This window comes from Nanorana parkeri, unplaced genomic scaffold (assembly GCF_000935625.1).
Source record: "Nanorana parkeri isolate BGI_ZX_2015 unplaced genomic scaffold, ASM93562v1 scaffold59, whole genome shotgun sequence".
In the NCBI taxonomy this organism is placed as follows: domain Eukaryota; kingdom Metazoa; phylum Chordata; class Amphibia; order Anura; family Dicroglossidae; genus Nanorana; species Nanorana parkeri.
In genome coordinates this window covers 1184867-1209898 of record NW_017306327.1, presented here as the reverse complement: position 1 = coordinate 1209898, position 25032 = coordinate 1184867, and the positions used below count along the sequence as shown (strand labels likewise).

Sequence of the window (25032 nt, the reverse complement as noted above, 5' to 3'; positions counted from 1 at the left end):
GGGTGGCCCGTTTGGATCGGGTATCCTCGATCGACATGCTGTTTGTGTTGATGGAGGAAGCGAGTACATTTTTTCCCCGTTTAGCCCGCGGGTTGAACAGAAAAAAAATGATTTGTATAGCCAGCCTTACAGTGGGGCTACCCCCACACTTCCAAGGGTTAAAAGGAGAACTATGGAGGTGAGTGAAAATCACGCATCCTCATAGTTAGAGCCGATGTGTGACAATGAAACTGTCACACGTCGGCTCAATAGATCGGGAAGTGAGCGAACATATACCGGCGCTCGCTCACGTCCCTGCAGAGAGCCGTGACTGTCACTCCCTGCTCCCCGCAGGGATTTCCCCCCTCCCCTGTCCGATCCTCCAGCTCTGACTGGCGGATCGGACGGGGCGGGGACAGCTGGCTCTGCCTCTGGATAGGCAGAGACAGCTGTCAATCACGCAGCTGGGTGGATCTCGACAGTAATGTCGGGATCTGTCACGGCAGCGGTGGTCTCAGTGTACCGCAAGCTGTAGCTCGCCTTATACTGAGCTTTGGGTCACGGGAGAACGCTAGTTTGTGTTCTCCCGTGACCCTTAGGAGAACTATGGGGGAACAACACTGACCCCATAGTTCTCCTTTAACTGCTGGCCGGCTTGGAGCTTCAGGTCTGTTATTTTAGAACCTAGACAAAAAACGAGCACTTCTTAAAAAAAATTCCTGGAGCTCTTTCAGTTTTGCCTTTGAAGAAAGATGCCATCAGATACTTGCAAGCAACATTTGTACACCTTCCCACATCATTACTACTGTTCTGTAACAGGCAAGCTTGAAGAAGTGGAATCATATGCCTCCTAGTGGATTTACCAAACAAAATGATATGGCATGAAAAGATGGGGCATTGTATGAAACGGCACTGTGTACACAGCTGTGTTCTCTCAGGAAACTACAAAATCAGTACGCCATCAAAAACAAGCTTTAGTTCTGTCTACAAGCCCAAGGTTATGTGGAATAGGTTTCCTCAATAACAAGACATTAGAAAGAAAAGGAAAAAAAAAGCAAAAAAGGGGTGTAGTAGCGACATGATTGCTGCATGCAGAATTCACCTTGAATTTCATCTCAACAATGCACTGAGCTGAATGAATTTACCGCTCCTACCTACATAAATGAGGCTCGAGGGAAGTTCTTGAAATCATAGGTTGCCCTGAACAGCAATTATAAAGAAGCAGGAGACCAGAAAATGGACGGCCACCAAGTAAAAGCACCTGGGAAGGTAATGAATGTTCTGCAGTACCTTTTCTTATTCATTGATGCCTTTATCACCCATTTATTTGTGAGTGGATCAAACACCTCCATACTACCCAAATGTTCATTACCATCATGGCCACCAACCGCATAGACCTTTCCTGAAAGAGAAGAAAACAAGCAGCTTTATTAGAAACTGATGAACAATATGCCCACAGGTTACCCAGATCTGCAAGAAGAAAGCATAAGCAAGGCACAGGTTCACCTAGTTACATCTAAATGTACTCGCAACACCCAAGTCAAACTTACAACTTTTGCAAAACTTTAAAGAACTCGGGGCAGAATAAAAAAAACGTAACCCTTGCGGTGTGGGGGGTACCCCACTGCAAGGGTTAAGTGCTCGTTTTGGTCTAGTGTCTAAAATAAACATATGCTCACCAAATCCTTGGTCCCACCTGGCTTCTAGACCGGTCCCTGCAGCCTCGTTCCCCCTCGGGCCTGGCAGTGTAAGTACCCATGAGTCACCACGTCCACTACAGTGTACTGGATGCGAGGACACTGAGGGATATTCTATCACCAGAGGGGGAGAGAGGCTGCAGAGACCGGCCCAGAAGCAAGGTGCAGCTGAGGTTTAGGTGAGTATGTGTTTGATATTTTAGACCCTAGACCAAAATGAGCACTTAACCCTTGCCGTGTAGGGGTAGCCCCACTGCAAGGGTTAAGTCTAATTCTGCCCGGAGTTCTTCCTTTACAGTAAGTGATCTTTCCCCTACTTAATCTCAGTCAATGACTGCAGATTACTATGAAACAGCTGCAATTATTTTCAAATTACATCTATAGCCAACTGTATTTAGGGGGATTTTAACTACCGTATTTTTCGCTCCATAAGACGCACTTTTTTCCCCCCAAAAGGAGGGGGAAAATGTGCCTGCGTCTTATGGAGCGAATCCCGACGCCCGAGACATGCAGTTTCGGGCGCCGGGCGAGTAGTAGGAGCCACTGCTCGTTTAATACGAGTGATCTAATGAGATCACTCGTATTAAAACCGAGCAGCGGCGACGATCGAGATTACCATAGAGCAGACGAAGAACGGACTTTCTTCGTCTGCTCTGTGTGATCACTGAGACTGTGGCGCAGTAATCACAGCGCCACCTATCTCAGCGGTCACTAACTGCAGCTTCTGTCACAGCTTCTGTCATAGAAGCTGTGACAGAAGCTACAGTCTGTCGAGTGCTCCATAAGGCGCGCCGGACCTCCCTGCGTCCTATGGTCCGGTGCGTCTTATGGACCACAAAATACGGTATTTAACGCTGTATAAATAATGACCTCTCCGTCTTGCTGGAAGACTTTCCTTCACCTACTGTTCTAATGACAACCATAGGGGGCCGATCCAGACACCCAAATCTTCTACCGACCTCCCTCCCACAGAGCCGACACCCAGATCTTCTACCGACCTCCCTCCCACAGAGCCGACACCCAGATCTTCTACCGACCTCCCTCCCACAGAGCCGACACCCAGATCTTCTACTGACCTCCCTCCCACAGAGATGACACCCAGATCTTCTACTGAACCCCCACAGAGATGCCACCCAGATCTTCTTCTGACCTACCTCCGACAGGAGATGACACCCAGATCTTCTACTGACCTCCCACAGAGCTGACACCCAGATCTTCTACTGACCTCCCACAGAGCTGACACCCAGATCTTCTACTGACCTCCCACAGAGCTGACACCCAGATCTTCTACTGACCTCCCTCCCACAGAGATGACACCCAGATCTTCTACTGACCTCCCACAGAGCTGAAACCCAGATATTCTACTGACCTCCCACAGAGCCGACACCCAGATATTCTACTGACCTCCCACAGAGCTGACACCCAGATATTCTACTGACCTCCCACAGAGATGACACCCACATGTCTTCTTCGACTGTTCATTTCTGGCCCAAAGAACCAGCTGTTTTTGCTTACAGAGTAGCATTCAATACTACGAAATGGGTCTCCTGAGCCTCCTCTTCCTCCCACACAGAACAAGACACCTGAGGGGGAAAAATTGTTGCAATTACAAATGTTTAGGCATTCTCATGTTTATTTATTTTGCTTGTATTGGTATGACACAAAAAAGTGGAGAAAAAAAAAAGCCAAACCTGACACATTCCACAAAACTCCAAAAATGGACTGGACAAAATTATTGGCACCCTCAATTAATATTTGGTAGCCCAGCCCTTGTAAAAAATTACTGAAATCAAATCGCTTCCTGTAACCATCAATGAGTTTCTTACACCTCTCTACAGGAATTTTGGAGCACTCTTTCACCAACAGAGCAGCAGTAGATATATGCAATAAGACGTGAGGGTTTAATAACCCTTCATTTATTTACAAACAGTGATCACTGAGTGTTTGTACCCGCTCTCCATCCTCACACGCTGTCACAGGAAGCTGGGCGAGAGCTCAGCCTCCTGTGACAGCAATGGCTGTCTCCGTCCCCACACCGCTCTCCTAAACTGTGACAGGAGGGTGAGCGGTGTGGAAGGAGAGACACCGGCTGGCCACATCGCTCTTCTCCCACAGCGATCGGCCTTCTGTGACAGTTTTTCTCCTCCCCGCTAGGACACAGAGCAGCGCCCAGAGAGGAGGAGAGAAATCACGGATGCACTGCTATTTCGACCCAAAAAAATTTCACTTTCAGGAATTTACCAAAAGTGCCAATTTTCAGCCGATATGTCAGTGCATCCCTAATACATACACACACAGTACTGTGCAAAAAAACAAATGCTGCAAAGTAAGAATGCTTTGAGAAATAAAAGTTTGTTTATTTTTATCAATTAACAAAATGGAAAGTAAATGAACAGAAGAGGAATCCAAATCAATTTGGTGTCACCACCCTTTGCCTTCAAAACAGCATCAATTCTTGCACACAGTGTTCGAAGGAACTCGGCAGGTAGGTTGTTCCAAACATCTTGGATAGAAAGGAAAAAAGAAACTTACAGGAGGCTGAGCGGGGCAGTGAGGAGAGCACCGTCAGCGGTGGTGTCTGCTCCAGCACAGCCTCCTGTGACAGGCAAGGTCAGGATGGAGAGCAGTTAAATAATTGAGGCCATAGTATGTTTACGTTGTCCCCAATTATGACCAGGCAGTGCTCAGCATCACTTCCTGTTCATTCATGGATTGTGGACATTAGTAACTCCTACTATATCCATAGGTTATGAATGAACAGGAACACTCAGTATAGAGAATTCCTCTTCATTTATAACAGGGCTGCAGAATAAGAGATTTGAAATAGGAAAAGAGATCGAGGACTCTGTGTCCTCAATCTCTTTTCCTATTTCTAAAGGGAAATATCAGGGGTCTGTTTTAGGAGCCCCCGACAGTAAAGTAAAAAAATTAAAATATGAAAGTTATTTTAAAAAGGTTAGAAAACAAAAGAATTTCCAGTGTGGGTATGACAAATTTTTTCGTTTCGGTCTTAAAATTCCATCCATATCCACACGCATATTTTAACATACATTATCCACAAACCCACACACCCCCAGTTTACACATACACGGCTAACTCACTGTCAAAGTCACCAACCAATCCAGAACAAGCCCGTGAGGGCTTAGAATCTAAGAGGGAGGGGCAAGTGATACATGAGGAGGGAGCTGTGTGGGCATGAATTGTTTGAGAACGTGATGGTTCAGTGGTTAGGTTGAAGTGTGATCGGTTTCCCTAAAGAGCTGAGGCTTTAGTGATCGCCAAAAGACAGTCAGTCAGAGTGGGAGAAAGACAGACCGGTTGGGGTAAAGAGTTCCAAAGAATGGGAGAGACTCTAAAGAAGTCCTGGAGGCCAGCATGGGAGGAGTTGACGAGGGAGCTAGAGAGCAGAAGGTCTTGGGAGGAGCGGAGGGAACGGTTAGGGTGATACTTGGAGACAAGGTTGGAGTAACCTTAATTTTTATTCTGCCTGAAGTTGTTCTCCCCCTGGCTGCAGATCACCCAGAGTAAATAAGGAGCCGACAGATCCACGAGCCAAACTTTTTCCCCTCTGGAGAACTCATGGTGAATGTGGTCTACTGCATTAGTCTATAACTGGATTTACAGTACTCTGTGGAGTGCCACTTTAATTACAAGTATTAAAAAGGAGAACTATGAGGTGAGTGAAAATCACTCAGCATCATAATATGAGCATACCGGCGTTCGCTCACTTCTCGATCTATCCGTGAAGAGAGCTGTGACTATCACTGACAGCTCCCTGCAGGGATTCCCCCCCTCTCCCCTGTGAGATCCTCCAGCGCTGACTGGCAAAACTGAATGGGGCGGGCACAGCTGGCTCTGCCTCTGTATAGGCAGAGCCAGCTGTCACTCACGCAGCTGGGTGGATCCAGACAGTAATGTCGGGATCCGTCCCGGCTGTGGAGTCTCAGTATTCCGTGAGCTGTAGTTCGCGGTATACTGAGCCTAGGGTGACGGGAGGACGCTAGTTTGTGTCCTCCCGTTACCCTTAGGAGAACTATGGGGAAAAGCCCTGACCCCATAGTTCTCCTTTAAGCAACTCAATGAGAATCCCTTTTCTGCTGAAAGCTCAGCAAAGCATTGTTTATTCATACTGAAAAGACCTATTCTCTTAAAAAGGTCAGTGTGACATCAATCCTAAAGAAAAAAAACAAAAACCTACTTATAACAAAACAGTGTCAAGTCTGTTTCCTACAACTGCTGAGCTTATCAGTTTTACTTGTAGCAGTCTTTGACTATTGGCAGCAAGAACAGCTCAGGATTTTCTACTGTTGGCACAGGATGGGGAGGGATATTTCAGCTTACGGTAGATTCTGGAGAGTTGAACCAACCGAGACCAGGCAGAGGTGCTGTTTTAGTGTTAAGGAAGGAAAATCACACAGAATGCATGGAATAATGAATCGGACAAGGTTCCCCTATTTTACAATGTTGGAACATGACCTGTGGTCAGAGCTTGGTTGGTGAAAAATGTCACAGCGCAGCAATTTAATGCTACCTTGAAAGTAAAAGTATCAACAAGAAACATAACAATGCCTCCAGACTTTTGAACCCTAATGTGTATGTATACAGTATATGAAATGGATTTGACTGGTACTCCCCCAGAACTACGTTCAGGCCTTACTTAGATAAACCCTTAGTACGATTGATGCTGTTCATTTAGATACGTTCTCAACCCCTATAGATTCTCTGCAGTGTGACCAGGATTGGAGAGCACAGATTTTTCTTCCCAGGGCCTTGGCCTAAAAAGGAACCAATAACCAGGGATTATTAAGGCAGAAAGGACTCAAACATCCCAGTGGAGGAAAGAAAAAGTATCAAGTGCACAGAAAATTCCCTAAGCACAAGTCCCCCAACTGAAAGGGTACAGGTAGGAAGGCATTGAAACCGATAAAAATAACCAGCAATCTGATCCCCCTGATCTGAAGATGCCACAGCTGCAGCAGAGTCTGACAGCATGGCGAGAGGAAGCACCAGGTTTGTCAGTCCAATAAATGCCACAGGGTACAGGAAACTCCACCCAGGCTCCGGTCCCCTCCTCCAATGTGCCCACCTGACCAGTGTGGAAACCAGTGTCAGGTATTCTTTAGTTTTGCCTCATAAGGAAAGAACCGTGAATTAAAAAAAAAAAAAAAAGCAAAGTCCCTGCCTCTCCCCTCTGGTCCCAACATGGCCACCGAATCCAAAATGGCTGCCCAAGCCGGAAGCGGCAGTCAGTAGAACATTGGCAGGGAGACGTTCCTGGGGGACGCTTCCGTACCTACCCAGCTCGGCCATCCTAACAAGGTAAGACAAAGCTCCAGACCTCAAAAAAGGTCACAGGTACCCAGGGGGGCAAAGAGAAGCCCTAGAAAGGAGGGTGGATCAAAAACACGGGCTACATTTCTTCCTAGCCCACCAATGTGGGCTAGGAGATATCACAGAGGGGGCTCCAGCAGACAGTGTCCTCAGGGTACGGCTGCTCCTCCTGCATTCTAAAGCAAAGGCAAGGCTGTAGCCCAGGGCAAGCTCCAATAGAGCCACAACACCAGGGAGGATAGTTGCCTATCCAAGGAAAGGACAGTGGGGGTGCTGTTCTGGGAAGAGAGGGACCCAAGAGCCTGGAGGCCCCTGCAAATAGAACACAGGTCTAATCGGGAAAAAAACAAAAAGAGAAAAAACAAACGTTGCAATGCTCTCGTTAGGCCGGAAGAAACACAAAATAACTGAGGTGCCTTAGGACTTGTGTTCTTTTATTATGTGGATGATGTGTTTCGAGCCTCTCTTTCATATGCTTTTTCTGAAAGATGACTTGGGAGAAGGAGATTAGAAATTTATGTGGATTTTTGCTCCAGTTCAACCAAAGGGCTATTTTTTGGAAATCTTTAACATATGCAAAAGCATGTAATCAGAGGTCTAGGAGAAGCGATGACTAGCTGTCACTAGCTGAAACAACAACAACATCCAAAGTCTACACTGACCAGAACTTAAGCTGCCTGCCCTTCACATGCAGACAAAACTGAGAGGAAGTATTATTTAGAGGATTTATATCACGCAATCTTACATTTTGTAAGAAAGTGCAGAGATCCTTAAAGTGGATCTAGAAGCATTGAATCCAGACATAATTGTCGGGATCCGTTTCAGCTGCGGCATCTCAGTATACCGCGAGCTGTAGCTTGCGGTATACTGAGGTTAGGGTGACGGGAGGACGCTAATTTGGGTCCTCCCGTTACCCTTAGGAGAACTATGGGGAAAAGCCCTAACCCCATAGTTCTCCTTTAGGAAGACTTCTCAATGTAATGATGCTTTTCTGAAAAATGTTGCTATTGCTGTATATTGGGACGTGTCAGAAATGTCATCATGCAGGTTTGTAAAGTTACTTAAAAAGGTCAATTTTAAGAGGGTATAAAGTCCGAAAGCACCACTAAAATCTAGCAATCTGCAGATAGAACATCTATAGGCAACTTAAGAAAATGTCACGTAACCTGGTGAATCTTTTAAGGATACCAAAAAACCAAATGTCCTCCTTACCGGCAGTCTGTTTCCTGGGTTTAGTGCGGATTGTATAGTCAAAGTCAAGGAGAGCCCGGCTGCTTTGGTGCAGGTGATAGTTCCTTGCTTCATCCAGTAGATCTCTGCATTTCAAGTCCTTTCTGATTATCTGCTCTTTGGCCACAACAGACATCAAAAATTCAACAGGTAACAATGGCAGTCGAACCTGGAAAAAGAAACCAAATGACATAAATCTTCAGGGTTTACAACATGTAAGAGGGAACCTTAAAAAGAGGAACTCCAGGAAGCACTATTTATAGCTAAACTGTCACCTTAAGCACTTCTTTGAGACAGCTCATCTCCCTTTGTTCCCCCTTCCCAACAGTTAGGCAAGAACATACACCGAGTGGCCAGATTATTATGACCACCCCATCAGTACTTAGTTGGGCCACGAGATGACTCCACGAGATGACTTGGTTGGGCCGCCTCGTGACTCCACGAGATGATGAAAGGTGATGCGAGGAATCTGACACTGCACTGTTGCCCTTCTGTTGTCTTGTACCAGTCTTGCCACTCCCCATTCTGCCCTAACAGATAAGATATGGGTAAACAATGGTCTGGCCCTCTAGCAACTTCAGAGCGAAATTATAGCTAACTTGCCTACAAACGTCAGGTGGTCATAACAAACTGGCCACTCAGTGTATGTTGCCATTACAACATGAAACCATAATCAACAGAGCAAACGTTCATTGAAGCCAGCCTATTGATTATGGATCCATGGTGCGCTTATCGATGTGTTGACACCAGCCAATCCAGCTAACAGTTGCTACAGCACCCTCTTATATTGAGAGATAACCATCCCAGCTGCAGCTCAGCAGCTATCAGTCCATCAAATTTGTAATGTAAAATACAGTACAGAAAAATGTTGAGGGGACTGGCTCTGTGCCTTGTGAATCGCTATGATTATCACAGCAATCACATGGCAATGTTTACATTGCCTAGCGCTCCCCCCCTCTTACAACAGGGACAGTGGAAAGAAAAGGAACTAATGAATAAGTCTCTCACTCATTACTTCCTAGTGAAAACAAGCTGCAGTAGCAACACCTAGCGAAAAAAGCTGCAGTAGCAGCAAATTATAGTAAAGTTAACAATTTGTATCCCTTTTACCCCCTCTCCTGTATATGTTGGCTCCATTCTATCTCTGCTCTAAACTGGATAATAACCCCCTCCTCTTGTCCTGCACATCTGTACACTAAACCCTTCACCTTCATCCTCCCACTGTATGTGACCTGTACATGAACCTCTTCACCTCCCTCTTGTATGACCTGTACATTTATTGTCATCTTGTGCACCATTTAAAAGCTCCACATTTTAACCCCCTCAATACCAGCATGTTTTTTCATTTCCAAAAAAGCACACATAAAACAAGTCAGATCATCTTGGGGTATCTACTTTCCAAAAAAAGGGTCATTTTGGGGGTTTTCATACTCTCCTGGCATTTCTATTTGCTATGTTTTGTAGCAGCAGTAGGGGAAACTTTTTTTCCTTCAATTTGTTTTGGTCTTTTTTTCATTGATATAGTTAAAACATAAAGAGGTGATTAAATACCATGAAAAGAAAGCTCCATCTCAGAATATGATATAAAAATAATTTGGGTACAGTGCGACATAGTAATTCTCAAACATTCACAGCACTGAAAACTAGCCTGGTAATAGAAGGGGGTTTAACGTGCCAGTACTGAAGTGAAGTGGTTACATTATTGCTTTATCAGAAGCAGAAGTGCAAATGTCCACCTTCGTGGGATACCAGTTTCCCAACGTCCAGTTGATCAATAAATGGGGTACCTGAGACAGTATTTCGTTCAGCCATGCTTCATGGTGCTGGGGGTTGGCATGAAGCCACTTTATGGCTGCATTGTAGACCTGTTTTTCAGTCTCAATATTAAGATCTTCAGAAGACAACAACTTATACAGATGCTGAGGAGACATGCTGGCAAAGTCATCGCAATCTACCACTTCTGCAAAATGGTCACAAGCAAAGCGGTCTGCCATGTCCATCAAATCTACTCTGTTGTGGCTCTCTGCAAAAGCCCTCACAGCCAGGCAGTTAGAGGGATGAAAATGCAGCTTCATGTATTCACAGCAGGCCTTGGCAACAAGTTCCACTTGGAGAATGCAGGCCGCATACAGAAGCGGCTGGACGTTATCAACTGTGAGGGTCACTCGGGATGAATAAGCAAACTTCACCAAATCTTCAAACGCATCACCATCAAAGTCCCGGATCTCGATGACTGTTTGTTTTGCCTCTGCCATATCAGAAAGGAACATGGCACGGAAATAGGGTATCACGCATGCCAAGACAAGCTTGTGGCAGGGGATCAACTTTGAACCAACCTTTGAAAAAACAAAATTTGGTAGTATTAAACTATCAAACTTTTTTCAATAATGACATTATTGACAATATACATTGCCCAGTAAAGTATTTCTTTACATTTTTTCAAAAACAATTAGTCATTGTGTTTCTGAACAGTTCCATCTCTCTCTGCTTGGAGCAGAGAAGCAATGGAGTGGCTTGTCCTGCTGTGTCTGTGTAGACACACAGCTTGCTAGCACACAAAAGGAAAGGAGCCACCCAAAACAGAATATCAGGGCCAGTGCTCAGGGGACCAGCTGATTCTGCAGGACATTTTTAAACATCAAGAAGCAGGTTTTATTTTAAATGATTTCATCAGCATTTCAAATAGCTGAAAAAACCATTTGACTTTAATATCACTTTAATTAGTTACTATTAACATCTAAAAAAAAAAATCCCCTTTCCTGCAAGAAATATGCGTTCTCACAACCGGTAATCTGGTGTGTAATACATAACACTAGAACCATAAGTAAACAGCATCTGGCTTCAGCGAAATATTAGGGGCCTAAACAGACCCCTGACATTTCCCTTTTGAAATAGAAAAATAAATTGACAGAGTCCTCAATCTCTTTTTCTGCAGCCTCTGTTCTAAATGAATGGAAAGCACTCAGTGCAGAGGCTTCCCATTAATGCAGAATCTGTTGATAGCAGATTATTATTTATTATCAATAGGTTCTGAATGGGGAGAAGCCTCTGTAGTGAGTGCTTCTCCCCATTGAGAAAGTCATGAATGAACAGGAAGTGATGTAAAGCACTTCCTGTTCATTTATAACTGGAGACACAGTACTATGTGTCCCCAGTTATTTACAAACATTGGAGTAATCAGCTGATCACTAGAGTGTTTTTCCTTCACACAGAGCATCGGTAAATATCACAGGTATTTACCGATCGTCCGCTTGGCCACGCACACAGCCGCTGTCATCCTAAAACTGACCGGATGATAGCAGCTCCACTCTCCTGCCCGCGATCAAGTGGCTCCATCCTCCGCCCCAGCCGGCCATTTCTCCTCAGATCCACGCTGCCTCAGCCCATACAAGCGGGGGAGAGCAGGGGGGAGATCGATGGATAGACAGATCCCTGAGCGGCTCCAGGCAGGGAGGAGATGATTCAGATGCCGGCAGCCGGGGGGCGCCCGGGATTTTTGTTAATAGCTGTCGTCAGCCACTGATGACAGCTATTAATTTAAAGGAGAACCGTTCTAATACAAGTTCATGGTCGCTAAACGGTAGAACGCTAAACTTGTAGTAGAATGTTAAATGCCACCACGTACTGACGTGGCAGGCTGGGAACATTTTTCTTCCACCGTATGCCTTACGTCGGTGGCAGGGAAGGGGTTAAATGAGGTTCGGAATAGATCTATCTTGTGTCCAGTGACAGTGACCTATTCCAAACCACATGTAATCATATTATATATGATTAAATGCAGACTGCCGGCTACAGATGGAGCCACTGTCACCTGGTCATTTACTTGAATGGGTACAGCGGCCGCAATCCGAAAGGGGACACCAGGAATGCCAGATTGCCCCATGTAAATGTGTCCTAAATCGAGGAATCAGCAAACACACACTTCCTACCCTTTAGGCACAATGTGCATATTTCTGTAAATTAAAGCTAGATACATTTTATTCAATCGAAAGCTTACCAATGAAAATGACACAGCATATTTTAACATAAAAACAAACATAATTTATCAAAGTGTACAATAGACGCATTCAGTAGAATTTACTACAACGGGCTGGAAGAGATCTCAAGCAGAACAGTAGCAGGCTAATTGGTTGAGATAAATTTGCCATCATCTCACAGCTTTTTTGCAAATCCTTCTCATCTAGCATTTAGAAATACCACTGCAATACCCTGGAGTTCAACCTACAGGTGAAACTCGTGGAGTACAACAAATCCCAGCAATAATACATTATACAGCACAATGCCGAACACCACCAGCTATAGAGGACTACAAAACCCAGCAATAGTACATTATACAGCGCAATGCAGAATACCGCCACCTATAATGCATTATTGCTGGGTTTTGTAGTCCTCTATAGCCGGTGCCATTCTGCATTCATTCAATTTTACACTTTTAATTTCACTATATTTTACTTCCACCGTTCCAAGTTTGCTCCTGTGATGGACGACAATCGCAATACAAACTAGCAGTCCCATCAATGGAGCCGTTTTTTTAAACTTTAATTTTAATTTTCTATCCGATTAAATCGAACTTAATAATCGGCTAACTAATCGATTTTGAAAATAATCGTTAGCTGCAGCTCTACTTACTGCAATTACTTTTTCACGATATTCTAATTATTCGAGTTTCACCTGTATGGCCCAAGGCCCACATGGGACCCTTTGCAAATTTAGTGCGCCCATTCTCACTACTGGAGTCTCAAAGGAGAATTAATGGCAATAATCTATAGCAGTCTGCTGCAACAGGTTTCCAGTCTCTAACCACACCTGTAGCATGCCCATAGCCCGACCATGATTTCTTCTAGTACAGTGGTAGGCAACCTTGAAACTACAGCTGTTGCGGACCTACATGTCCCACATGGCATTGCAAGACTGGCAGCCACAGGCATTAACAGGATTTGTAGTTGCACTACTGTACAGCTAGAGTGCCAAGGTTGCCTATCCCTGCTCTAGTATGTCTTGGGTGCTTTCCAGCACTGTAGCCGAGGTACTCTATAGCTCAGAAGTTAAAAACCACTGGTCTAAAACATACCGTTGACAATGGGCTCCTGTTTAAAAACACACACACAAAAAAAAAAAAAGTTTGAGAGATGAGACCATAAAGACAATAGAAGAAAAAACCCAGAAATTGGCCTTTCGGTGATGAACACTTACTGGCAATTCAGAGCCATGCAGGTTATCGTGAGAAGGTTATTATAGCCTGCATGTCACCAAGGGTTAGATTCAAGAACTAGAACTGTTAATAAGTGATTATAACTCTGGGTTTCACATTAAGTAAATAACTTGGAGCGCATGGCTAGTTTTCTGAAATCACTGTAATCCCACCTCGGGTGGGAGGAGTAAAAACACACAAAAAAAACCAAAAACAACCTTTACCTTGCGGTAGAAATGGAAGGCATAAAAAAAAATATAAGCTTACTGTTCCAACATTTCTCACAGCTGAACATGCAAATGAACACAAATTCCCAATTTTAGCAGGACTTGCATGTTTGTTTGTTTTTACCTCTAAAAAGGTTTTATATTTTGTTTTTTTCAAAATAAGCAGACAGACGAACTATAAGATAACCAAAAGTGAATTCAGACTAGCTCAGTGAAAATACCATACATGAAAAGGCGTACCAAAGAGAGAGGATGCTGCTCTGCCAAAGCTCATGATAACACACACACACACACACACTGTCTACCAAGTGTGCGCATCTGTATCACAGAACAGCTTTGTAATTAAAAAATAAAATACACATTTGTAGGGTTTTATGGGTGACACACACACACACACACACACTTCTGTTCGTGAACAGGAAGTTCTACAAAATTTTGCTTCCGTTCATGAACTCTGCATCAGGAGACAAACATAACCTCAGCCATCTTCCCTGCACTGATACTGGTCATGGCTTCCTCTAGTCGAGATCACGGTCTGATCACAGTTTAATTCGGTTCGTGTCTAGAATCGTGGAACGAATTAAGTTCGTGAACCGAGGTACCAGTGTGTGTGCTGGCTGGCGAGTGTGCTGGGAAAGCTTTTTGTTGTTTGATCTGTATTAGGCACTTCCACGTGCACCCTGCTGTAAAGCTGGTAACGAATTGATGAGTGCGTTTGCCAATTGTTTTGCTTGACTGATATGGTGCAGTGACGCATTGGGGGGGGTCTCAGCTGCCTTGTGATATGCGGGATCCCTTGTGCGTCCCTGTGCCATTAAGGAGGTTGGGCTTCCTCCTGACAAACCTGCACCCAATTTGATCTGTTGCCATGTGTGTTCCAAGATGGAGACTCTCATAGGTTAGAGTTAGCACCGCACTACACAGAGGGGCCTTGACGTGGCTGTGCGGCTTTCACATATACTGCAGACGTGTATTTAAACCTCTGTTTTTAACCTTAGTGGTTAGACAGATTTTTTTTGCATGCTGGCTGGCGAGTTTCGTGGGAAAACGTTTTGCTGTTTGTATACACACACACAGCTAAATTTGGGCCTCCCAGAAGCTTTTCACCATAGTGTGCTAGTATGCACAGCATATTTACACATTATGGCATGCTTACCCAGCAAAGCGATCCCTTCCAGCACTGTAATGTACACACTCCCCTCCATGGCTGGACCTTCAAATCGGTCTTCTTTTATATGGAGTCTTTGGCCAGCATGTTGTCATCACAGCTGGCGGTATACCGAGACCACCGCAGCCGGGACGGATCCCGACATTGTCGAAATCCACCCAGCTGCGTGATTGACAGCTGGCTCTGCCAATCTAGAGGCAGAGCCAGCTGTACCTGCCCCCTCCCGTTCCACCAGTCAGCGCTGGAGGATCGGAGGGAATCCCTGCAGGGAGCCAAGAGTGACAGCCACGGCTCTCTGCAGGGACAGGATCGAGAAGTGAGCGAGTGACGTATGTGTTTGCTCACTTCCTGATCTATTGAGCCAATGTGTGACACTTTCATTGTCACAAGTCAGCTCGCACTATGAGGCTGAGAGAAAATCACTCACCTCATAGTTCTCCTTTAAACACGCAGAACTAAAGTGAGCAAATAGATCTCTATATAATCTCCCATAGGGAATTACTCGCATAGATGGAGTCTACATTAACCGATCATTTTAAACAAATATCCGTACAGCTAGACCTAATACCTGCATTTCAAAAATGCTCACAATGATTTGGACACAGGATTTTAATATATCACACTGTGGGACGATTGAATACCGTTTGTGAGCATTTTTGCAATGCATGTATTAAGAGTCTAGCTGTACGGATATTTTTTTTTAATTATTGATCGGTTAATGTAGACTCCATATATGCGAGTTATTAATGCAGCCACCATATCTAAGGACTGATAAAGCTGCAATATATTGGTTTTGATCCTGGGTTGAGCTATGCTTTAAGACCAATGTTCACATCTTTGTGTAATAATATTTCTTGCTTATCAGCCTAAATCTGTTTTGTCATGGCATACATAGCCTCTGCTAGCTGACGATGAACTATTTACATTTGTCATGGTATGCGTTTTAAATTGCTCTCTGTAAACAGTCCACCTCCCTCTCATAGTGCTTGCTGTACAGCTGACATGCTGCACAATCGATACGCCACTTGGCAGAACAAGGTTCGGTTTTCTGCCTCGTGGATTGGATGCTAACACTGGCCACTCCCTCCAGGCGAGCCCACGTATAGCCCTCTTATGATTGGTCCAGCGCCTTGACGGGCTGTCAGTTACAGGACAGGGCGCAATGTCTTTAGTTACGGAGGACTCGTTACACAAACCCTGTAACAGCTGCGGTCTAAACCGACAGGGCTCCCGCACACTTGCCGATTGGCCAGTCACTACTATATCTAGCACATGGGACGGAGGAGGTCTGTATCTGATGAAGGGGGCGTGACCCCGGAAACGCATCATCATACAGCACACAGTCTCCTGCTGACACATAGACACGGCTGTGCAGCTCTCATAGACTTCACCTTGGGTCCATGGACTTAACATATATCTTTTATACTTCTATCATGAATTTTGTGAGTATGTTTTATATGTTTCTTCAATTCTGATCTTATTAAATTTGTCTGCACCAGGAAAGGCGCCCCTTGTTTGTGTTTTTTCCCTAGCATTTTAGAAACTATTTAACTTTCTTCAACTATGCGGTTTAATATTAAAACACATTTAATGTGAAACAGCAGGTTGAGAAAGCCACTTTCGGCGGTCACTGGTAAATTATACATACATAAAAGGTAAATATAAAATGGTACCACTCTGAACCAACGTCCCCAACTCTTCCAGGAAAATAAAATGACATTCTTACAACTATGATTCACGGGTGATAAATAACCAAGGATACAATAAAAGTCAGAAATTCTAAGTGGCACACCAAGTCTGTTAGAGACTTCTGCAAATTTGCACAGGTTGTGCTGAAGAGCACCTGTCATGTACACACAAGGAAAAGCACCAATCATGCACTGTTAAATAAGTGTCCTTTACCCCTTTCACTATACAGGTGAAACTCGAATAATTAGAATATCGTGCAAAAGTAATTTTCTTAAATGTGCATTTAGTGCACCTCTAATATTTTTATTTGCTTACAATTATCATTTTTCCACTTCCTGGTACCCTTAGGCATTAGTGATGCAGCCCATGCCTAAGAGATGCCTCCTGGGAAGACAAGATCACAGTGCACTGCTGGGAAATCTTATCTGTAAACTACAAAGTCTCACAAGATCTCAGAGAAATGCATTTTTGTTTCCCCTGAGATGATGTGCATGGTCACGTGTCCTAGTCACATGTGCCAGAGTTCCAGGAAGTAAAATGAGATAACTGCCCTCAGTAAAAATGGCCACTGTGGAGAAGAATGAGGAGGAAAAGAAATAAGGTATGCAAAGAATACAAAGCCGGCAATTATCTAGAAGTATCCATTTGTAGATTGTCATTACTAAACATTTCTGAAGGTGTGTTTGTTGCCATTTTACAGATATAGGTAAAGTTTCCCTCCAACAGAACCCTGTAAAACGCCTTGTGTAGCAAAAAGGTTGGACAAAGCAACATCCAGGCAAACAAGAGGCTCCATTTTAATAGTAAAATCGCAGAGGCACAGCTATCATGTGTAGGGCCCGGAATTATGGACAGAATAAAAAAAGATAATACCAAAGATATTGAAAAGATATTGTGTGTGCCGGGGGGGGGGGGTCACACACAGAAATGAAGACCTGATAAAAGTTATGGCCCTGTTCCACTGTGCCCACCCCCACAACAGGATTTTTTTACTTGCCTTAAAATACATATTTTAGTTCATTAAGAACTCCTATGAAATGGATTTTATGGCAAGTACAAAAGTCTTCCAGAGGATCTCTGCAACTGAGTTTGGTATTGTACCTAGGGGCCAGAAGATCCGCATTTGAAACACAGGGTCTGAAACAACTCCGGGTGTAGGTGTTATGCCTGCCACACCCCGTGTGGTCAAAAGCAGCAGACTGATGAGCTCATCTCTCTGCTCTCTCCTATCAGCAAGATCCTTGTTATCACATGAGCACTGCAGAACAGCTAAATGGGTTTTTGTGCTGCTTCACCCTCCCCCAGTCTGAGTTTTGCACTACAGGGCCTGCAAGAAGCTGATAGCAAATCAAATTCAGGTACTTACACTGACCTTGCATTTTTTTTTTTTTTTTAAACAGTGCCGCGTTAATTTGTCTTTTATAGCAGCCTGGAGCTTGGCTTAAAACTAACAAAACATGTTTAAATAAATCCCTTCCTTAGGTTAGCCTGCCAAGGGCTAGGAAAGGTTTATTGTGGGCTGAAGGCATGGGCCCCCCCCACATGCACACTCTGCGCAAAACAGTTCGAGCTACTTGGTATTTTCTCTTTTTTTAAGTGATGCAATAACCCATAGAACGGGGAGGAGATGGGTGAACGGACGTTCACCGGTCTCCTTCCCAGCTTCCCACTGACACCCAAGAAGCCGGTCCTGGGCCCGTAGGAGGGGCAGCAGAGCCCAGCGGGGGATGTCGGGTGGGCGACCCGTTTACCGGTTCGTAGAAGCGATCTGGCAGCAGCTAAGCCGCCAGAATCGATTCTACTGTAAAGCCGGCCACCGGCTCTACAATTATGAACGGAGTACCAGCGAGTCCGTTTAACCCTTCAGAATTCATGACGGGATTATCCCGTCGTGCAGGGGTTAATGCCACTTATCTGGGTATCATGTAACTGGCAATAAACTTATAAAGCCAAGTCCTGTAAATACTTCTACTTGACTCTGGTTAAATGATCAAACCTCTGCTCCTGTAAGGAAAACCCCTCCATTTTGTTAGTTAACATACAAAAACTCAAGCATTGAGCAAAGTAGTCAAACTTACTTTAAGAGTGACGTCACACAACTCACCCACTTCATAGAAATGGAGAAGGGAGCTGTGAAATTCCTTCCAGGCGTCGTCTGCTTCAAAGACAAAGGTGCCATCACCATCTCCATCACTTGTGAAGGACTTGTCCTGAGAAACGTTCCTTCTCCCTTTGGTTTGCTGTGGTTTGGTTGGGCCAGGGTGCATAGATTCCGATGCCATTAGCAGCATGAGTAAGTCCCAGTACAGAAGCCTTCATTTCAATGTTGCCATTTTGCGAACCTGATGTAATCAAAACAAGCAGTCAGTAGAGCATTCCGCAAATGTGATCATTACTACAATAAACTCAGTTAAAAGGAGAACTATGAGGCGAGTGCTTTTCACTCACCTCATAGTTCTAGCCGACCTAGCTGCACCAGGAGCAGCATGCTGTGTCACAGCATGCTCCCTATTCCACTCCATTTCTTCCTGCACTCCAGGAAGAAATGCCAGTCCACACATCCCTAAGGCCCCATTCACACTGCGCGATTCGCAAATCGCACGTTTGTCGCGCGATTTGCATTTTGCGCAAATGCTTGCATTGAGCAAGCTAGAATCGCAGCAAAATCCGCTCCAAAAAGGGTCCTGCTGTAGCGACACACGACCCGCGACAGCAGGACCCTTTGCCCCATTGCCAAGCATTGGAGAGCGATATCGCGCGGTAAATAGCCGCGATATCGCGGGAATTACCGCGCAATAAAATCGCTCAGTGTGAACGGGGCCTAAGTCTCCTCATGCAGAGTCTGGCAGGTGGACATTCTGCCCCTGAGCTGCTGACCTAAATGGCAACATACCCAGGGGAGCCCGATTCCAACACCAGCATGTTGAGGAGGTGAGTGTGGCAGCTCAAAACACAGGTGTCATCCCCACACAACTAGAAGAACAACCTGGCAGTAGAATAGGAAACCTAGAGAAAAAGACATGAAAGTGGGATTACAGACCTGTGCCACCAAGGTGACCACTGACCTAACGGCCAATCAAAAAAATCAACAAACATTTTTCTGAGCTGCTGATAGCAGGAAAACAAACGGAAATGAGAGCTGAGGGTGGGGTATTTATACTATCTGCTTGTGTCTCTTAAAGTGGGCAGAAGCAAATTATCTCTCATGTAGCTGTCCTGGAAGATATTTGTGGATTAAAAGAGTTTTGAGTTTAGATATAACTTAAAGTAGTATTAAAAACTCTCAAACTTTTTTTCAATCATGAACCCAAATCAAAACAAATATACATTGCCTAACAAAGCATTGCTTTACATTTTTGCCCAAACACAATCATGTTTCTCAACAGCTGTTTCCCAGTCTCTTAGCTTGGCTTCCCTGAACTTCCTGTCCAGTACAAGATCACAAGGGACAGTGCAGAATCCAGCCACTGTTCCATCTACTAGCTTGAAAAAAGGGGCCGTGGGGGGAGGGGAGTAGCTTGATTTGCTGTATGTGTGTGTTTGTGGAGACACCCACAGCTTACTAACACACACATGGCTGACTTCATAGCACTCTGCTTGAGAAAGGAGTCCCTCTAAAACAGGAAGTCAGGGCCGGTGCTGAGGGGACCAGTTGATTCTGCAGGAAACAAACTTTTAGACATCAAGGAGCAGCATTCATTGTAAGTGATTTAAGCAGCAGTTTTATTCAGCAGTTGACATAGCTTTAAATCCTTTTGTCCTTTTAATATCACTTGCAAGTTACCATAAAGGTCATCAGATGCACACAGGAATTCTACAGGCAATTTGGGTGTCACGAGGAGCTGCGTCAACTTTGTGCCTTGGGCTTGTGCCAATAGCATCAATTTGACATCAGTTCGTAATGTTTCTGGGAACATTCAGAAATCATTCACAGGTGCATTTGACCTGCAGTTGTCCGGCTTCAAGAGAGTTTTGCAACTGTATGAACTTATATGGGAATGCAAAACCTGTTTGAAGCAATTTTTAATTTTGCTCACTGATCTGCTTAGGTGAAATTTGCTTGGAAAAATAAAAAAAAAGGTTTTCCCCTATATTTTATTGGTTTCTAGTTTATTTAATTTAGTGTTTTATTTTAACTTTCCTTTTTGTGAGAAGGGGGACTGTAAAATGAGGCTAATGAAGGGCAGATTTATGGCTCAATCCAGGATATCTGAAAATGCTTCCATAATTAACAGGCACCGTTCAAAGTCCATCACACCCTTAAAACCACCTTGAAGTGACACTAAACGTTTTAAATCTTAAAAATGCATTCAAGTACCCCAACAAAAAAGTACCCCATTTGTGTATCACTTGGCCATAGAGCCTCAAAGCATAATCGGAATTGGTGCCAACACTGTCCTTCCTTCTTGAGGGTGGCTACTTTGGTTCTCCATGGTCCCTGTGTTTGTTGTAAAGTAGCCACCGCTCCAAGCTCACTCCTGTGATGAACCACAATCTCAAAAATTAGAAAACTAAAATGCGAGATTGGCCGCCGGCCACTGTCAGAACACCCTAATGGAGCTAGCAGCTAATTGAATGCAACTCCGTAAGGGCGAGAATTTTCCAGCCGGCTTCTGCGATAAGCTGGTCGTGGGATGGAGGATGTCAACAGTGGCACCCACTATGCCAATTTCAGCCAGTTTGTCAGGAACCAGCTGAAATTCAATAGGTGAACACCCTACATTACACAGCTCTAATGACCTTCCCCCTTCCTCAATATGTCAGGGCTCGGGCCTGGCGATTGGTTGCTGAAGTACCAAGGCGTGCAATACGGTAGGCTTCAGCAGTTGAACAGCGTGGTGGGTGAGCATAGAGGTAGTGAACAACAATAGGGGGGGGTGCTAGAACTATGAGGTGAGTGAAAAGCACTCACCTCATAGTTCTCCTTTAACAAACATATGTCAATTAATAGCATTATATTGCATATACATTGCATTCAACATGCTATAAAAGACAGGGCCGGACAAATCCCAGGATCTAGGTAGCCAATGCTCCCTAAAAATTACAGCAGGCATCTAACTTAGAGGTTTTCTTTTGTTAAAAACTGGCTCCTAAAAACTCCTGCTGGCTCCTGGATTGGACAGACTGACTCCTGAATTCCAAATTATATGCCCACCCCTCAAAGATCCGGAGGAAAAAAAAAAAAGAAGAGCAGACTGGAAAAACAGGTTCACTCGTTCTCCTAGTTCATGCTATTGAGATCATACTGCCAGCACAATTAGTCCGTAACCATGGAAACCTTTAGTAATGAGTGGGATTTTGTGATTTCAATGTGTAGTTTATTGTGCTTCTTATTTAAAGCTTGTGAACACATTTAATACTCATTAATTTGTGCTGCTGTTAGCATAACCATAGCATTCCCCAACCATGGTATTTAGAAGCATTCACTGGACATTATAAAGCCATCCATTATTTCCTCTGCAGAACACATTTTCTGTGCTGGGTGCTCTGGCCGTAGCTCACGCAGCACAATATGCTCCCTTATGAAGCAACATATGAATCAGCTTCAATCTAAAATAATTGTAGCTTTTCTTCAGGGGCAAAAATAGAAAGGAGGAAGGTCCACGCTGGATCTGCAAATTGCTTTTAACGTAGGCAGACTCATTTAAAATGGCTCCACTGAACCCAAGAGTCAACCTCACAGCTATGGAGAAAAAAATAAATCCATATTTTCAGGCATTGGAATCTCACATCAAAGTCTGATTGTACAATTTACTAAATTTAGACAAGTAAAACATGCGTGGGCTCATATAAGATCCAATAAAAAATTGTGTAAACATGTTTAGTTAGACATAAGCATATTGGAAAAGTGACCACAAACCTCAGTCTTTGCTTTCAGTTTTCCTTACATTTTGATAGAAGGATTTTTCATCTTTACTCTGTACAATCTACCAAGTTTAGAATGAATAATCTTGAGTTTGGACAGTATTAAAACGTATGGGAACTCTTCCTTCTCAAAATGTTATAGCCGACCATTTAGAACTGCTGAAAAAAACAAAACAAAACCCAACTGGCATTAAAGTGGAACTTTGGGCAAACTAAATACAGTACACAAATGGAATACATATATGGAAACAGTTTCTGTCCATCCAGTTTGGATGTTTACACAGCACAACCCTGTCTGGCTAGGCAGGAGACCTGATTTTTTTCTGTTGCACTTAAAGTGAAACTTTACTCACCTCTGCTCCAGCAATGCAACACCCGTGATCTCTCTTGCCCGCACCAACATCTTCTCTTGGTTTTCAGAGTTTGGGATCTTACAGGTTTTGTCCCTTCCCCAACCTACGACTGGACAGTGAAAGGAGATTCTGTACACCAAAGAGCTACAGGCTTGTGAGGAACCTTACTCCAACAGACTGGCGCACACAGGCCAGGGCCACATACACTGCTCTCACTTGCACTTACAGATAAACTAAACCTGGCAATATTACTAAGGGTAGCATGAACACCACCTCAGTGTCTTACTTTCCCACTGCCCACACATATGCACCAGACACACAGATCCCTGTCTGGCTATGATTAATTCCACATACCGATATTAATCTGCATGCAATCAGATTAGTCATCTCAATCTTTGTCATCCAACCGATGCAATACAAGGAATGTGAGAGCACAGCCACACAATGCAATCTCACCCAGATTAACAGTAATTTACAGCCTGCCATACTGGCACCAATGATACAGTATAACACACACACACACTGAAAGAAAAAAAAAAAAAAACAGCTCAATATTTTTGGCATTTAATATCCCCAAAGGCAGGCAGTGCAGGGAAAACATACCGTTACAAAAAAAATGATATAAGAGTGGGGCTGTAAAGCTGGTGACAAGTTGATGAGTGCGTTTGTCATTTGTTTTGCTTGACTGATTTGATGCAGTGATGTCTTAGATGCCGTTGTGATGTGCGGGGTGTGTCCCTGTGCCTTTAAGGGAGGTTGGGCTTCCTCCTGACAAACCTGCACCCAATTTTATCTTTTGCTACATGTGCTCCAAGATGGCTACTCTCATAGGTTAGAGTTAGGACCGCACTATATAGAGGTGCCTTGACAAGGCATTGTGACTTCCACATTTTCAGCAGAAGACGTGTATCTAAACCTCTGTTTTTAACCTTAGCGGCTAGACGTTTTTTTTTTTGCATGCTGGCGGCTGGTGAGTGTGCTGGGAAACTTTTTGCTGTTGTTATATAGGAGTGGGACAAAGGAAAGACCATATTACAATAAAAAGGGTTCAAACTTTACAGAAAAGGTATCCTGCTCCTGGGCAAAGAAAATGTGGACAATACCCCCGACATGGATGGGACATCTGAAATATGACCCAGAGTTTTCAGATCTCTATTTTTCTACCTCACCCATCCAAGTGAGTGACAACCCACTCATCTAGCTCATGTAGGCCTTATACGACTCCCCCAAAATGCATCATAAAACTGGCGTGTGTGGAGTCCAACAGCTCATCTTTACGCCGCCACTCTTTTATAGATGTTTTTTTTATGCACTGGATTGGTGGTATGAGTCATTACCTTTTTTGGAAGCTTGTTATATTGATATTGAAGAACAAATGAATATGGAATTCAGGCGCCAGTTGGAACAAACAGTGTTTGTTTTTTTGGAGTCAGCATTGACAACAACTAGAGAATGTTAGGCACCAGCTATAATTTTTAAAGAGCATTGGCTACCTGGCTCCTGGGATTTGTCCAGCCCTGCCATAGACCTATCTATCACAAAAAGTGAGGCTTCTCACCTCAAAAACACTGCCAATAGTGCCACATAGTCTGGAATGTACTGGGAGAACACACAGCATCTAAAAGACCACTTGCTTTGCAGGCACACAAATGAAACATTTGGCCTTACTTGGAATGTATTGTCAGAACGTCTGCATTAACATTTCTCTTGTTGCATCGTGACTGATTTCAAATGTTTAGGACAATACGTAAAACAGTGGCGCAGACCTACTCACTGTTGGCCAAATACTGACAAATATTTGGAACACTTGTATTTTCATTTCATTGAAATGTTCATATTAGCAATAAAGATGGCCAATAGTACAAAGCTTCCAACCTTTTCATATAAAATTTACAGGTGTCTTCCTAGGGTTCTCTTATTGCCCCAAAGGCTACGTGCATCTAACTGCACAAGTAACAAACACTACACCCAATCTGTTTACAGAAACTGGTGCACACAATATTTTTTCCATGCACTGCTACTCTATTGTTGGGTGTTCAAAGTCCTTCAGCAAGAGCCCTTCTACTTCCTTTCAGGTTTGTTCTGGGTGTAAGTCAATAGACAGTGAGGAAGCCTATCACATAAGCCACAGGCAGATGGAATGTAGACGTGTTCAAGTTGGGATTATGAAAATGGTGAGTTGGGTCAAACCATCCATCCTTATGTACAAGCAATGAGCAAAAAGTAGTAAATCAATCAGAATTCAAGTACAGTATATCTCAAGCAACCGTCACTCCCCCCCCCCCCCCCTTCTGGAAAGGAT

The 25032-nt window shown here is 44.0% G+C and overlaps 1 protein-coding gene across 3 annotated transcripts in view; it reads right to left on the bottom strand.

Annotated features, from left to right (window-relative positions):
• KLHL8 (kelch like family member 8) overlaps positions 1–18846 on the bottom strand; it is a 28161-nt gene extending 9315 nt beyond the window's left edge. The window contains exons 1-5 of one of the 3 annotated variants that reach the window (XM_018576209.1): positions 18591–18846; positions 10025–10573; positions 8220–8406; positions 3116–3259; positions 1270–1381 (exon numbers count right to left, since the gene is read on the bottom strand). In XM_018576209.1, coding sequence (XP_018431711.1) covers positions 1270–1381; positions 3116–3259; positions 8220–8406; positions 10025–10573; positions 18591–18803 — 1205 coding nt within the window. In that variant the 5' untranslated portion in view covers positions 18804–18846. Of the gene's footprint in view, positions 1–1269; positions 1382–3115; positions 3260–8219; positions 8407–10024; positions 10574–18586 lie in introns of all 3 variants that reach the window. The other 2 variants (XM_018576210.1, XM_018576211.1) reach the window with 2 other exon arrangements.
• Positions 18847–25032: the final 6186 nt, after the last annotated feature.